Consider the following 16,904-nt stretch of genomic DNA (forward strand, 5'->3'; position numbering starts at 1 on the left):
TATAATATAATCCAACTAAAACCCAGCTAGACTAACTAACTAATGTGGTGCCTCTCCCCAAACCGGAGCAATTAATATGTATATAGCCAAATGTTTATTCAATATATACTCGTATCTTTGAATATACGGTTTCAATCATTGATTACGCATAGCGCAGTGCCCATTATAAATTATATAAACAATTAATTTTAACGAGCATTATATGTGTTCGATCGCTCACATTTCACAAACAAGACCTGTCTATTACAATGCCGGCGACACACTATCGCCGAACAAATGTCGACGCGAACGAATATTCAGACAACACAATGTTCCGTCTGAATGGGGAGCTTTTATTTACCGCCACGAAAAACAAGCAATGCATGCCGAATCAGCCATATTTGGACGAACTGTTTCACGATAATGTATAGTCAGCATAATGAGGAATCGCGCACACGTGAACGTGAGTTAATTTGGTGAATTTTGTAAGTGTATTATCGTGTACCTATTTCCTGCTAGACAGCAATTAATTGTAAAATGCGACTTACACGAGCGGTATACCCGACCGTCAATGGTCTGCTCGATGTCCCACCATCTTATATGATTTGCAATAATTTTACGTAATGTATCCAAGAATCTGCTTGCAATTTATAATGTAATCTTAAATCAACTCATTCTTGCCGTGATACTAAAAGTAAATATATATATAAAAAATATGTTACTTTAAACACAAAGTTTCAAAAGGAAATTAAAGTCTTTCATATACTTACATTGAATAAAGTTCCTAGTTAATAATAAGTAGATTCTAAGCACTCGACCCAGCCTTAAAAAGTTTCCAAGTCGTGTCGCCAGTTGAGAAGTTGTATATAAAAAACATTTTCATTTCAGTCTGAAGACGAAATTATATTTTAGATTACTTTCGAAATTGTCGCGAGGGTCGGTCCATAATGGCGCTAGGTCATGGCCTAAAACTTTATTGAATACGTTTTTCTCCAAGCTGATTTCAAGATAAATATGTTTAATGTTATTCTAGTATTCATCAAAAACAAAGTTTTTATGTGACTGCGTTTCGCATTTTAATAATTTTCATCTTCTTGTATTATGACATCGTTTAGGGACGTAGTTATATGCCTTTTAACAGCTTATATTCCAGTCACCACAAATACTCCAACTTTAACTTAAATATCGATCCTTATGTAGCCATTTCGTATCTGGCCCCTTCCTTCTTCTAGTAACTTCTATATTCAGTGCTGTTTGCCTGGAGGCACGGCAGTGCCCCCGAAAGTCGAGCAAAAAAAGCGTCACGGCCGTACTATCCTTTTCTCGATCTGTTTTAGTTTTAGCATGTTATTGTTTATGCCCAATACCTGCCTATTACGCTGATCTTTGTTCTTTTTCCATTTTGCCTCAATCTTTGATGTGATCATGCGATGTTCAAGTTATATTCATATCTTATATTTTCAAGGGCTTATCTTCATGAATCAACGAAACAGTCCCACATCCTTGAAGCAACGCATCTATTGCAATTGTCATTAGTTCAGAACCATTACTTAAAATAAACTGGCGTACCATAACACTGGGTCAACAAGTAATTCACCAGCGTCCATGACTCTCTGCTGGGCATAGGCCTCCTTCCGTCTCCGCCAACCATCTCTGTCCTGGGCCATCCCCATCCAGTTGTTGCCAGCAGTTTCCTTTACATCATCGACCAATCTAGCTGCCGGATTCACCAGCGTACCATTAATTTATTGATAATTCTATTTTGTGCTACATCATGTAATATTTCTATGTATATAAATTGTTTGTGCTCCATTTCTATTTGCCTCAAGAGTGGAATTACTTCGCTTTGCAAGATTCATTTTGTGTCATTAAATTGTGCTATATTAATGTCATACAATTCAGAAATTACCCAAAAAAAAACAATCTAATTTGTTATCATTGGATAGAGTTTATATAACGTAATTTCGCTATCTCAAGGATTATATAAATGTGTATATTGTAAAAGCACTTAGATATTATATCAGTTTCTGTATGAAACACAATCAAGAACAACTCAACACAATTTACTCTGGTTATTTATAAATCTGTTTACTTCACATACATAAGGAGTGCAACGTACGATGTTAAGTGATATAATTATACGGCAAGCTTGGTGCCCAGTTGACTGCCATATTTAGCTACTGATAAAATCCGATAAAACCTCCTCTACCGCGTCTGTCTGTTCGCGACAAACTCAAAAACGATTGCACGGATATTCATGCGGCTTTAACCAATAGAATAGTCATTCCTGAAAAAGTGTAAGTAGTATAATTTATTGTGTGCTAATGTTAATCCGAGCGAAGCTGAGAAGGGCCGCTAGTTTTACTGTGAAATACTTTAGTTTGTTTTGGAGTAAGAATCGCATTTATTTAATGTCATTCTTTAAAATCAAAATCAAATAATTTATTCAGAAATTAGGCCTTCACAGGCACTTTTTCACGTCATATTCTAAATTAAATGATGTTTACCAAAGCTACAAATTACTAGCATTTCGGAACGACCACTGCTGAGAAGAAATGCCGAAAGAAACTCATTCAAACAGTGTTGGTCCCTATTATGCCAGAAGGGCTTACCATTCTTTAAATATAAATTTATGTATAATTTTTTATCAGTAATATAACATGTAAGTACACAATAAAGTACATGGTCAAAAGGTATACTGAAACATATTATGATTGTGATCAAGTGCTGCAAGGAAAATATATATACTTATATATATATAATTAACCAAACAAAAAAAAAACTTTTAATAAAAGATCGAGCTGACCAGTTCCCCCGGCAGCACCCGTTCACGAGTTGTCGCGTGAGTCAGCCATTGCGAAGCTCAACCGCAATAGAGGGAACCTCCCGACCCGATCCACGAATTTAAATTCTTTATGGTGGTGCTGGTGTTTTAAATAAGACATATTTGTGTTTTAATAAGAGTGGAAAGGAAATTAGGAAATTATGGAATTAAAAAAAAAGAAAATGAATAAACACAAATATAAACTCGCGACCTTGTGATTCTATCGGATTTAATCTTGAATTCGTAAGTATGGACGACACATAAAAAGTATAGTGGAGATAACATACAGAAATAGGCATACACGAGACGGTCTTTAAAATGCAAATGGTCTTGCAACACTCATATTTCAGCCCTGGCCTGCTTGGAACACGCTAAACAGACTGCACACTCGTGTCATATGAGTTTGTATACCAATCTGAGTCACATATATTGGATTTTTAAAGACCACCACATGCTTCCGATTAAGGAAAACATCGTGGGGAAACCTGCACACTGGTTGACAGTTTAGTTCCCTAGTGTGTATGCGACTACCTGCCGCTAGATGGCGGTAAGTAGTCGTAAAAGTCATGTCAGATGCTTTTACGCGACTTGAATAAAATCTGACACCAGTGTTAGCAATAACACACTCGATATGATGTTGTCAACATCAACAAATCTAGTGGGCCGGTGCGAAGATTCTCTAGGTCAGAGTATGCTCGATGATTCCCACAATACCTATGTAAGACAGTGGTTTCTACAATCAATGGTTCATCTCCTCGCCTGCCCCGAGTACCCAAACACCTGTACTCGGGCTGACTTAGTGGCAGGTTCTGACAAGAAAATATTTTATATCCAAAGATGTAGCGTCCATAGATTTGCCATAGAATGATGCCTCATTATGTAATGACTCTGCGTTTTCAGTGATTGTGCGTGCGGTACGCTACGCGCAGCGGCGTGCTCCGCGCGTGGCGTGCGTTCGTAACCTTGCGCTATAAACAGATGACGTCACGCGCTATTTTTACCCATGTTTGTGTCGGGTTGTGCGAACGTGCGCGCGCGCCGGTCATTCACCCCGCGCCTATCTGAGCCGATCTGAAAGCCGGACGATACGCCTGGCCTTTTACCGATTTCTACATTTCGCGCTGCAATGGCCAAAGACCTTCGTGAAGGGATATCGACCGCTGTATACGGGTTTTCTGTGGGATAAAGAACATTCAGAGTGTATTTACATAATAGCGAACTCATCTCTATTTTGGAGACACGCACTGTCAGGTCAGTTTATTTGAAACTAGTTTTCTTCTTATTGTACTATTTTAAGCTTTATGGTAAGATATAAAATACATTTGACATTTGGACTTTTATGAGTGTATCCTATGAACCTTAATTTACGTAAGTGGGCTATGTCTGTCTGTACATAGAGATATTAAAGAAAAATAATTGTGGAAGGTCTTTGTGGGACTAATAGAAGCCAAAACTTTTTTCTTTTTTTTTTTATTGTTTTCTGTCTGTCTGTAAGTATTTGTTTTCGCATTACGAAAAAATTACTGGATGAAATTTGATGCGGTTATCACAGTCATATTAGCAGTTGGTCTAACTTAAAATCTGATTTTTATCGCGTTACGACGCGTAGAACCCGATATATTAACAATAATAAGTTATAAGCGGACGCACAAATGATAGTGTGATAATAAATGTTAATAATTTAAATTGTTCACTGTCTGTAAGGTCGTTCGCTCCCATGGCTCGCCGTATTCCGACGATTGACGATACAATGTAACACATTTTGCTCAAGTAGTACCTATTTGTATTTAACAAAAATAGAGTTAAGGTCATAGCTCATTAGAGCCACCCGGCACCCACTCCGCACCGCCTCGTCGCACGGCGTCAACTCGTTGTCGACAGGTGGTCCACGGGTGGACACCGTGTTATCACCAATAAACGTCGCGCGGTCAACCAGTGGACCTCGCATCGTCACCCAGTGGACCCCGCGCTGGCCGCTGGTGGACGCCGCGTGGTCTACCACTGGAGACCGGTTAGTCCAGGAATTTTCGTGTAGTCTGTTAACAATTGGCACTACGTCTACACGTGCGCTTCATAATGTTAAATTTTACAAACCGTGAATTGGCACTCATAGCTGTAGCGCTTGATGCAGAAGAAAATGAAAGACCCAAGAGAAAAAGGAAAGCTTATTGGGTGCACGAAATGTTTAAACAAAGAAAAAAAGAGGGCGAATATTGGACAGCTCGTAGGCATTTGCTAGCCGACGAGAAAAAATTTTTTTCCTACTATCATATGCCGCAAAGTGTGTTTTATAACATACTGTCTCATATTGAAGACTCCATATCTAAGCAAAACACAAGATTCAGAGAAGCGATCACACCCGAAGAGAAATTGGCTGTGACTTTAAAGTAAGTAAATAAAGTTATTACTTTAGTTTTTTTTACCTCTTGGTATGATCCATGTGTCATTTTAATAACAATTTAGTTTTTGACCGGTATATATGTAAGTATGTATGTGTGTATAAGTAAAACAATGTAAGAGTATCTTAAATCAACCTTTATTTTCATAATATTGACATAATTTTGTCACTAATTAAGTACTTACTAATCACATTTTTAAAAATCAGGTAAATCTTTTTCAGTATTTAAAAAACAGGTAAATTTTTTTCATAATTGCTTTGTTGTATTCATTAAATTTCTTCACCGTTGCAGCTATACCATAAAAAAATTTGTCAATATCATCTTCATTTTTTTCATCTTTTTCTTTTAATATATATTTCATTAACAATGACGATGCAGAAGATCTGTCTTCGTCAAGTACTCTGGGCTTTTTTATATTTGAAAACTTGGATTTCTTTGTAGAGGACTCAGATAATGTTGGACGATCTTCTATTATTGAAATATCCGATTGGCAATCGGGAGCAGACAACTGCGAATCTTCATTGACGGTACTTTCTGTATCATCACTATCTCTGAGTAGTGAAGATACAGTTGCTCTTTCTTTATAAAAGGGTGTCAAAAAATTCATTTCATCCTCGAATTGCCATTTTTTAACTGAGACTGCTGCTTGACCGCTTTTGGTATTTTTTTTCTTAATAGCCCTACGATGAGCTTCCCTTAAATTGGACCACGTTTTCTTGCACATTGGTACTGAAAAAAATAAATAGTCAATTAAATACAATTCACTTTTTTACAGCCTATTTTGTGTAATACAAAATTAAAAACTTCTTTGTTTCAGATATTTGACGAGTGGCACTTCAGTCAGAAATTTATCTACAAGCTTTAGATTAGGCGAAACAACTATTAGGTCAATAATTAAGGAAGTGTGCAAAGCTGTTATTGACAAAATGATGAGTGTTTATATGCCAACGCCTACAGCTGAAGATTGGGAAAAAATTACGGAAGGGTTTAGTGACAGGTGGAATTTCCCAAACTGCATTGGTGCCATAGATGGCAAGCATATAAATATAATAGCTCCACCCAACAGCGGATCGCTCTACTACAACTATAAAAAACATTTTTCGATAGTTCTCTTGGCCATAGTCGATGATAAATACAGATTTACAGTTGTTGACATCGGTGCTTATGGCAAAAACAGCGACGGTGGTATTTTTGCATCTTCAAAAATTGGAAAACGAATTCAAAATAATAGGTTCAATATTCCAAGTGACAAAGCATTGCCCGGGACAAACGTAGCACTTCCACATGTTTTCGTGGGCGATGAGGCATTTCCGTTACAAAAGAACATAATGAGGCCATATTCTCGTTCTCAACAACTATCTCAGGACCAAAAAGAATTTAACAATCGCCTGTCACGCGCACGCAAAGTAGTCGAAGATGCATTCGGAATATTATACCAAAAGTTTGAAATATACAATAAAAATATTCGTTTAAATCCAGACATGGTTGATAATGTTGTTTTGACAACATGTATATTGCATAATGTAATGCGAACTTATAATATCGAAAGTAACGAAGAGTACTGTTCCAGACCCAGGCCAGCGCATCATAACCTGCATCAGGAGGCGTTCAATGATCTACGTCACATTGGTGGAATCACTACTGCTTTTAACATACGTGATTCGTTTGCTGCTTATTTCAAATCATCGGTTGGACAGCTTCCATGGAATACTTAATTTGCTTACTCGTATTATCAATTTTTTTATGAATCACTAATCATCAAATGTCATATATGTGGATCTCTAGTTAATAACGAATTATGTGGTAGTACCTTGTTTCACATAACAACGTTTGAAACAATATGGTCTCTTGTTTGATTTACATTGTAGGTTACATATCATTTTTGTCCATTACTAGCTTGCAATGTTACCAAATTAAAATTAGACTAAATGAACATTATGCAAAACAAGGGACAACCGAATTAAGCACCAATCTGTTGTACTATCTTTTATTTAATATTTTTAATACATAAATAATACCCGTTACCTGTTACCGCTAAGGTGTTGCTTATTTCTGTCCATGCTTCTTCCTTTTTTACATTGTCACTGTACTTCGAGTCACTTAGATCATATAATAAAGTATATTTACGAACTTCTTCGATAAGTTTTTCTTTATTCATTTTAAAAGTAAAAACGATACGTCCGCTTCGTTCGAAAGAAAGGCTGGGAATGAAGGGAGGGTGGGGAGCGGCGCATCGCCAACGCATCGCCCTCAAGTGAATCACTGGCAGGCAGCGCGCGGTCCACTCGTCGGCAACGCGCGATCAACGTGCGGCAAGCATGCGAGTTGCGAGTTGTCACCAAGTGGTCCACTCGCCGCCCGCGCGTGGGCAACTTGCGAGCGAGGCGATCCGGAGTTGATGTAATGAGCGTACATCCATAGAAATCCATACAAACAATATCAACCGCACTAGTTGAGGCGGTGAGGGTCGGGTGCCGGGTGGCTCTAATGAGCTATGACCTTTAATGATATTTTATGTAATGGTCCATTGAACTTGCGCAACGTAGGTACGGCTTCACTGACACACCAAGTATATACCACCCACTCATTGTTACCTGACAATATAAGTACATAAAATATTAAGGAATTGAACAAAATCATTTTCACTTATAGTTATATACCTACTTATAGAAAAAATAAGTAAATATTTTTTTAAAAGTCGTGTTTGAAACATATTCTAACCCAATGATGAAAATGCTTATTAAATCAGTGTACAGTCGATCGCTTAATTATGAAATTACAGTGCATCTCTATGCCACGGTAATAAGGGTCAATTGTCAATGAACTTGGATATCGTGTTTTTTATAATTCGCGCTTTGACTACACATATATATAGGTTAATACCTACGAGACTTAGGTGTCCTTGTTCCTGATTTTTAAGAAGAAACTTCCATTATAACGAACCAGTACCATAAATATATAGGAGCGTTTGTTTTAACGATACCCGGACCAACGAGCAGTGGAATGGAAGCAAAAAAACAGATAATACATTATATGTATTCGGTAAGAGCTCGTTACCTAACCAGTCGAGCGTAATGTCCTCGTGAATACTAGGGGATCGCTTTGACAAACACAAGACCGTCAAGTTTATATGTCGCTTGTGCTATATCCTTATTCTTATTATATATAACAAACTCCTCTGCCGCGTCAGTCTGTCTGTCTGTTCGCGATAAACTGAAAAACTACTGCAGCAGAATTTCATGCGTTTTTCACAAAGAAAATTTTTGATTCCTGAGAATGGTTGAGGTGTAGAAAATAAAATTTGTTGTTTTTACATGAGCGAAATCGGGACGGGCCGCTAGTTCATCAGTAAATTAAGAGCATCATACATAATTATAATGTTTTTTCAGTATAAGCTGGATGTGGTGGTGGATCGCATTGAATAATCCAAGACTGAATTAGTTTGTGTCGCGTAAGGGACTTTTAAACTTTCACGTTGCATAATTATATACTAAAGAATAGGTATTAAACGGTACTGTATTGTGACGGTACTGTATTGTGACGGTACTGTATTGTGACGGTACTGTATTGTGACGGTACTGTATTGTGACGGTACTTGGCGGAGAAATAATATGGCGGTAGAAGAAGATTCTACCGGACAGACGTCGTCGCCGTAGCTTGCTGAGTCAGTCGCCCCACGATCAGTGTCAAGGTCAGTGGTCACTACCACTCACCTTTGTGACAAGGTCCGAAACATCTGTGAAATAAAATAGGTCATTTCCACAGCTATTAATCTGTATGTATTACCTCTGAGATTACGCAGAAAACACAGACTGATTGGATTGGATGGAGCGGTGTGTGATAGTCCCGTCGTTTGGGATAGGAAAGCTTAAAGGAATCTTACGCTAAGTTTACCTCTTATATGGTAAGTGACGAAAAGAAAAAATCTTAGATGAACAAAAAGATTATCGAGGCCCTAATCTTGGTCCGTTATAACTAATATTTATTCTTACATAGCTAAACCAGTTAGTCGTGACTGGACGTGCGCCTTAATCGTATACGCATCTTTATATGGCGCCAGTAGGTATGGCCAGCGGTCAACGACCTCAGACCAGTTGTAGCGAATTAACGTGACCATTGCTATTAGACGTACGCAATTTTACGCAGCAGGTAGTCTTCTGTATATCAAGTCAGCATGGACTTTCATGCAGCGGCAATAACGGCGAATTTTGAATGATTTGGGTCGGCTGACGTGCATTCAGCTGTGTACCACTTGGAGTATTTCATGCGTGGCATGTGAAAGTGAAGACTAAATATTGGTGGCATTTGCATCAGCGAAGATAGAAATAGATTGTGCAATCACTTACGTGAATAAGTTTAGTAACCCCGTGGTGTGTATTGATCAATTATTACCAAATACATCCGACATATTTAGGTCCTGAGTTTGATTTCCAATGCAGGCTTATGTTAACACAATCTGGAGTACTAGGTATGTTGTTTTGCGGGCACAATGGTCTTTTGAACTACCTTTACCTGGTCTAGAGTTACAAAAGTAGGTATATCGCTCGTTTTCAGATGTTAAGTTTCACGCACTCCGCTTGGCATATTTATGAAATGTCGCATTGGATCGTATCTGCTTTCAAATGGCTGATTTCGGTGATACCGCTGTAAATGTAGCCGGGGGGATGCTCGAATTAATTCCACCAGCGTTTGTAGAGTTATTCCACTTAATTAGACTGGTTTCGTTGAAGCTTACCTAGTTGGATTAACAATGCTATTAAATAGGCTTGTAATTAAAATATGAGCTTTGCAATTAGTGGTGTTTTTATTTAGAAATACACTAAACCTATAAAGAGAATTAAGTCCACTGAAACTGTGCACTTCTAGTTGTTCGTTTTGCGCTATATTGGTGCGCCTTACACATAATCACATCAGTCTATATCGCGAGTTGATACGCGTCGACCTCTGCATTAGCCATTTACAATGGATCGTGGATTACTCCGGGCCAGTGTTGTGGAATAGACTCCTTTGTGCGCGCGGACCTTGAGCGAAATGAGAATTCGCTAAGTCCCGGCAAATTGAAAGCGTTCCGCGCGAGCGAGCGGTGCGAGCGTGAAACGGGATGCTGCTCTCGGATCGTATTAACTGCGCCCTTTGTCAGCCGCGCCGCGTATCGCCCTTCGTACTCGTTTACAGACATTTCTGTGCGCTCAGATAACAAGGAACAATGCCGACCCGCTGCCGAATCCGAAATGCTCAGTCATCCTTACGAGCTACTATCGACATTCTCATTGAGTTCCAAACTTTCAATTGGCGTGGGTTAGGCACAGAATTAATCAGGAGCGAAGACCCGATTCCGCGTCAGATAATCTAAGAATCTCGTGATAGGATTTGATCTTGTGTTGCGGTAACTTCATGAAGATTTGAACTGTGCTTGAACTTGGCGCCTTTGGAATTTTTGGTAAATTCTTACCGGATTGTATACCGGATATACAACTTTAACACTAATATAATAGAAAATTGGAGTTCATAAAGCCTTGACACATTTTCCTGATATACCTAGCACAAATCTGCTTTATATGTGATGCTTTATTTAAGACGAATTTCTGAAACCTCAAGATACCCTCAATTTCGTTTTAACGAGGACAATTCCGTGGACTTGTTACTCTCCCCCTACGTGTTTACGTAGACTCGTCTATTTTCCTCTTTATTTGTAACTTCTCGACGGGGCCTCGTTATATGCCACTATAAATTTATTTGAAGGCCTCGTTATTGGTTCATTCGTAATGTTACATTATATAGGATTATAGCGCGGCTAAATTATGTCACCAAATCGTATCGTGGTAGTATTTCCTGGCTTATTAAATAAAATTAGGTAGCTTAGTAAAAGCGTTTTTAGTTTTCAGGGCTCGTCAGTTTTCGTTGTGGTTGTTCTATCTAGCGTTTGTATTTTTAAACTTGTTTTTATCTGAGGAATTAATCGCAAGAGTTTACCCGTCCTATTTTCGCGTTCGCGTTTGACTTTCACCTATGTCGCAGAGGTGAAGCAAATAACATTCTAATTTTAAACGGGTAAAGGAGCATCCAGCCAGATACGAGATACAACGCGGTTAGTTCAGGTTGCGACCTGTGCTTTCACTGAAATAACTGGCGATCTGTCTTTTAATTAAAAAAATATATTGGATTTTAAATTTGGAATATACTTTTGCTGTTTATTAATTAAACATTATGGAAAAGATTGCTCTTTCATGCCATGCGTATGGTTGCAATCGCACTGTACTACAACTAAATGTCGATGTCCCGCCGCTCGGACTCTGGTCGTTATAAACCAGGATTTGATAATGCATTATCGAGATTACTGTTTATTGCGGTTAAGTTTTTTGTCCTCAGCATCATTATCATCGGCCATTTAAATGTCCCTAATACTGGGGGATTAGCCTTGCATATGGATGGGAAGGAATACAGGCCATAACTGAAGGCAAGATTCATTTGTACTCGTCATGCGAAGCTCAGCAGAGCTTCGTTTAAAATTATTTTTATTAGTCAATAATTTGAATACTTTCATTAGATGTCAGCTTCTGTTCAGCATCTATTGAATATTTCCACTTTAAGCTCATCTCATGGGCTTGGTCGATTTTATGTCGCTCAACCGTTGTGTTGCCTTTTTGTTGCTTTCACGAAAATAACGCGACCTTCGCGCAGTTAATTTATTTGGCGAGAGAACTGTCACTCGCACGTCGTGCTCTGATTAGGGATGCCACTTCGCGAATAATAAATATTTTGTTTGTTACAGAATATCAAATAAGCTTACATTTTATTCAGCACTTCTGTTACTGATTCTAAGTATTCTGTTTCTGAAAGGCAAAGTTTCACAAGGCACTTTTGTTTATTGATCGATGGAAGATCTAAATTGAGAACGATATTTTTTTCTCAGTGTAGAATAAAAATATTGGGATATATTTTTTTTATTGACAGAATAAATCAAAAGCTCAAATGCTTAATTTCATTTGCACTATTTAAATGATATTTGATATTAAATGTATCAGCGAGTGCGTTATGAAGTTCCCAATAGACACCACCACCCAGTTTTAGTTTTTTGTTGAAACATTGGTATCCTAGCACGGAGACCTCATGAAGTACCGGGAAAAATGATAATAAGCACCAATCTACATATACATTATAGATAACTAGCTTTTGCCCACGGCTTCGCATGCGTGAATTTCGGTTCCTAAAAGGTCCCATGTCGATTCTCGCAACGTGCCCCAACCCATTTCCCGCTACATGTCCCACTCCCGCTTCCCACTACCACTCTTGTAACTCTATACCTATAAGGATGTCATTTTCAAAATAGAATTAATGCATTATTTTTTTTACCAACTAAAAAATTAAATTAATAATGTCATGTGTCTCACTTCAAAAATGACGAAGTTTCATACAAACTGGCAACCCCTATTTCACCCCCTTAAGGATGGAATTTCGAAATATCCTTTCTTAGCGGAGGTCTCCTAGTCACAATCTACCTTCCTGCCTGCTTCATCTTCATGGGTTTAGTAGTTTCCGAGATTTCGTGATGAGTGAGTGAGTGTTTTTCACTTTTATACTTTCGGTTGATGAAAGATGAAAGATGCTATGTTTCAAAATGAATTATCAATAAATTATGAAAGAGCGCTTTCCATAGTACCTACACTACACTTCCGACGCTAGCACTTTTTTTTTTGACAATAAAAAAAAATCTGTTATACAATTTGACTTGTGGCAGCCCTAGATGTGTCGGGTGATACGTCCGTTTATCACACGCACTCAGAATAACTATAATTAGAACGCTCCAGTGTATCTGCCAGGTGGCGCGCGTTGCATAACTGATTTTTTTTTTTACATTCACGAAATGTATTAACCTATTTAATTAATTAATTTATTTATTTCAACAACAACAGCCATTCATAACAATATATTACATTCTAAGTATCACTATGTACTTATTTAATTTAGATAATATATAATCGGCCAAAATGTTATTAACTAAAGTGCTAAATTTATAACGCCGTTGACAAAAAAAAATACCATACTAACTTCTTACTATACAATAGTGCTAATTTGTAACAATTACTTTACTATGGATTCACGTCGGTTTTACTCACATTTGATCGATCATAGTAACAATATTATGATTAGTAGTTTTAAGTGAAGATGTCTTTTAGTATTTTGGTATGAATGCTTATTAACTAATGCTCAATTTGATCTTAATTTTATATTGAACTAGATGTTGCCCGGGGCTTCACTCCCGTGGGAATTTTGAGATAAAATATAGCCTATAGCAATCTTGGATAATGTACCTTTCTAATTTTAAAAATCGGAGATTACTCTAATATACAAACTCACACGCTTGCCTCTTTATAATAATAGTATATAGATTATAAAACAATGTCCTCTGCCGCCTCTGTCTGTTCGCGACAAACTCAAAAACTTAATGCGATTTTCACCAATAAATAGTCTGATTCCCTAGAAGGTTTAGGAGTATAATTTACTATATTTTTACCCGAGCGAAGCCGGAACGGGCCGCTAGTATATCTAAATGAGTGTCTTAGGACTTTATTGAATGTTCTTACGTTCTTAATAAATTTCTTTCGACTAGCGTTCCCACGTTAATGTTGCTCAACCAGGATGCTGCCGCATTATGCATCCAATTTGCACTCGTTGCTTTTCTCGAGACTTGCCGTAATGTCTTTAACAGACTTGTGTGTACATAGGAGATTATTAATGAAAAATAATTATGAGGGATCTTTACGGGACTTATAGAAGCCAAAACAATTATTTTTAGCATTTTTGTCTGTCTTTTTGTCTGTACGTTTGTTCGCTCACCACGCAAAATCTACTGGATGGAATTAGATGTGGGATTCACAGTTGTATAGCTAATGGTCTAACTTAAAATCTGGTGTAGGTTACATCGCGATACGTTACTTGGAAGCCGAGATATTTAGTTTTGTAATAAATATTGTTTGAATTAATTTTCAAACATTTCAACAAAAAACATTTCAAAAAAGTTTTTTTTTTTATTTCCCCGCTCGCTGCTCATCCACTTCTCTGACGCGCAAGTTGCTTTGGATGACACTGGCAACAAATAAAAACGAAAAGCACGCACGAAATTTTGAAATGAGAACGCTGGGAACACGCTACCTACCTTTATTTGCGAAAATTACTTTTTAATATCTAGGGTCCCCTCGATGCCGTAAGATTCAGGGTTCCCACGATAATTCTAGTTATATTAACCAGGACGCTGCAGCTTCATAATGTGGCTAATTTGCACTCATTTGGAGTTACGACAATCGCTGTGTTGCATCTTTGTTACGATTGTTTTTCCTTACCCCATTGGACTTGGATCTTCCATTTGCCATTCCATCTACATTTGCAACGATAAAAAAGGAGTCTTGACATAATTATAAAAAAAGTAAAAAATTATACATAAATTTGTATTTTAAAAATTATAAGCCCTTCTGGTATAATATGGACCAACACTGTTTGAATGAGTTTCTTAGAATATGACGTAAAAAAGTGCCGGTGAAGGCCTAATTTCTGAATAAATGATTTGATTTTGTATGAACAACTAGCTTCTGCCCGCGGCTCCGCCTTCGTTTATTTCGTCCATTCGCTCATAACTTATTATCCTTACATATTATAAAACAAACAAAGTCTTCTGCCGCGTCTGTCTGTTCGCGATAAACTCAAAAACTACTGCACGGATTTTCATGCAGTTTTCACCAATAAATAGTGTGATTCCCGAGGATGGTTTAGGGTTATGTTTTTACCCGAGCGAGAGTAATAAAGCGTTAAGAGTAATGAAAATACTGTACGTCGGCGTAAGACGTAAAGAGACGAATTATTTCTGCCGAACTGGCATGGTTTCGATAGCTCAGTGGTCAAGAACACTGTCCCGGATAGACAGGGGCGCGGGTTCAATTCCCGCTCGATTCCGAAGAAAGAATTTTTTCATCTCATTATTATTTTCAAAATTATTCACATTCTAAGCAACTTATTGCTATAAAATCAATACCAGATTTTAAGTTAGACCATTCGCTATACAAAATTGTAAAAACCCACTTACCGTTTTATTATGTACTAGCTGCGCCCCAGGACTTCGCTCCCTTCGGAATTTCGGGATTAAAAGTACCCTATGTGTTATTCCAGATTATTTTCTACTCGTGTACCGAATTTCATAACAATCGGTCCAGTAGATAATGAGTGAAGAGGTAACAAACGAACAAACTTACTTTCGCATTCATAATATTAGTTGGGATAATTATGAATTTAAATTTAACATAAATTTAGTATAAGGAGGTTATTTGTCAGATTGCTATAGCACCTTCATTCTAAATTTAGTAGCGTTAGTCGCGACCCATCCGAGCCTTGCCACGCCTGTCATTGCTTAACACGCTAGCCACAAACCCTACCGAGCATGGTGACTGTTGTAATCACACATTTTAATCACGCTCCACCATCGTGTTTCAATTCGTCAGGTGTTTGTTGCATAATGAATTCATATGCACCAAATGCACGTGATATATGGCATATTACTGCAGCCATAGAGGTGGTGTGGTTGTGTGTTGTAGCGCGCGCGCGTTCTGTAAACTATTTTGAAGTAAAGGTTTGTCGCGTTATTCGTATGGTTTCTTGTTGAGTCAGAATGGGTATTCTAAGTTTGAATATCCACGGCGTGCCATCAGCGTGGCCACGTGAATTTCCAACGTTCGATCATGTGGCCAAGCTGATCGCTGATTGGCTTTGCGGCCTTGTACAAATTCTCTTGATGAAAAATGATCTTGGGGTAGTTGAGACAGCACATCACGTGGGATCAATTTCGCAAATCTAGCTCATTTTACATGGTTAGCTATGAAATAATAGCTTCGTTTAAGATATAGTTGTTTCTTGTATGTGAAAATTGATTTATTACTCACTAGCTCTTGCCCGCGACTTCGCCCGCCTGAATTTCTCAGCGAAAGCGGTGCTGACATTATTTTCTTACAAACTTTCACCCCCCATTATAAATTTTTCATGGGGTTCATTTAAATTTAAATTTATTTATTTTAAAAAACTAAAAATAGCCTATGTTTGAACGGGATTCTTTAACTATATGCATACCAAATTTCATTAAAATCGGTTCAGTGGTTGAGCCGTGAAAGCGGAACAGGTAAACAGACTTTTGCATTCATAATTATAACATAACATTAGTATAGATTGTCACAGTAACCACCTTCTGTTCGGTTGCACTCGATTCCGTGTGTGCCCTGGACGTCATGATCTATTTCGTAATGTGCGACAACCATACGCGCGCTCTATAGGCATTGTAGTTGTTCTAAGACTTGAGTTAGATTTATGTTTGCCACTTGATAATTATGATAATGCGCGCGCAGCATTTGTGAGGGTAAACGTCACAGGTAGATATACAACTTTGTTTCACATGTCACGTTAACCTGAAATAAATTATGTGTCTCTTACACCAAATTACACCTTAATCTGTCTAGTAATATTTGGAGCCATTCAGCTGTGACATATGGACGGATAAACATACAAGGGACGGTAACCTAAATCCCAACTAATATTATAAATGCGAAAGTAAGTTTGTTTGTTACCTTTTCACGCATTATCTATTGGAACGATTGTTATGAACTTTAGTACATGGGTAGAAAATAATCTGGAGTAACACGTAGGGTTTTTATCCCGAAATTACC

General features: G+C 37.8%; 2 protein-coding genes across 3 annotated transcripts in view; both read left to right on the plus strand.

Moving 5' to 3' along the window:
• Positions 1-16,904, plus strand: part of LOC128671784 (max dimerization protein 1-like) — a 296,995-nt gene that overhangs the window by 61,223 nt on the left and 218,868 nt on the right. The gene's annotated exons all lie outside the window — the stretch shown is intronic.
• Positions 4,608-7,336, plus strand: LOC128671779 (uncharacterized). Its single transcript, XM_053748534.2, has 2 exons — positions 4,608-5,190; positions 6,020-7,336. Exons 1-2 carry the CDS (start codon positions 4,880-4,882, stop codon positions 6,915-6,917), a joined length of 1,209 nt encoding a protein of 402 aa, XP_053604509.1. The 5' UTR covers positions 4,608-4,879; the 3' UTR covers positions 6,918-7,336.

Source organism: Plodia interpunctella, chromosome 8 (genome assembly GCF_027563975.2).
Source record: "Plodia interpunctella isolate USDA-ARS_2022_Savannah chromosome 8, ilPloInte3.2, whole genome shotgun sequence".
Lineage (NCBI taxonomy): Eukaryota > Metazoa > Arthropoda > Insecta > Lepidoptera > Pyralidae > Plodia > Plodia interpunctella.

What these genes read in the sequence shown, in the direction of transcription:
- LOC128671779 (XM_053748534.2), top strand. Translation starts at nt 4,880, where the DNA reads ATGTTAAATTTTACAAACCGTGAATTGGCACTCATAGCTGTAGCGCTT. An exon ending in AAATTGGCTGTGACTTTAAA is followed by an intron (nt 5,191 to 6,019) that starts GTAAGTAAATAA and finishes TCTTTGTTTCAG; the next exon opens with ATATTTGACGAGTGGCACTT.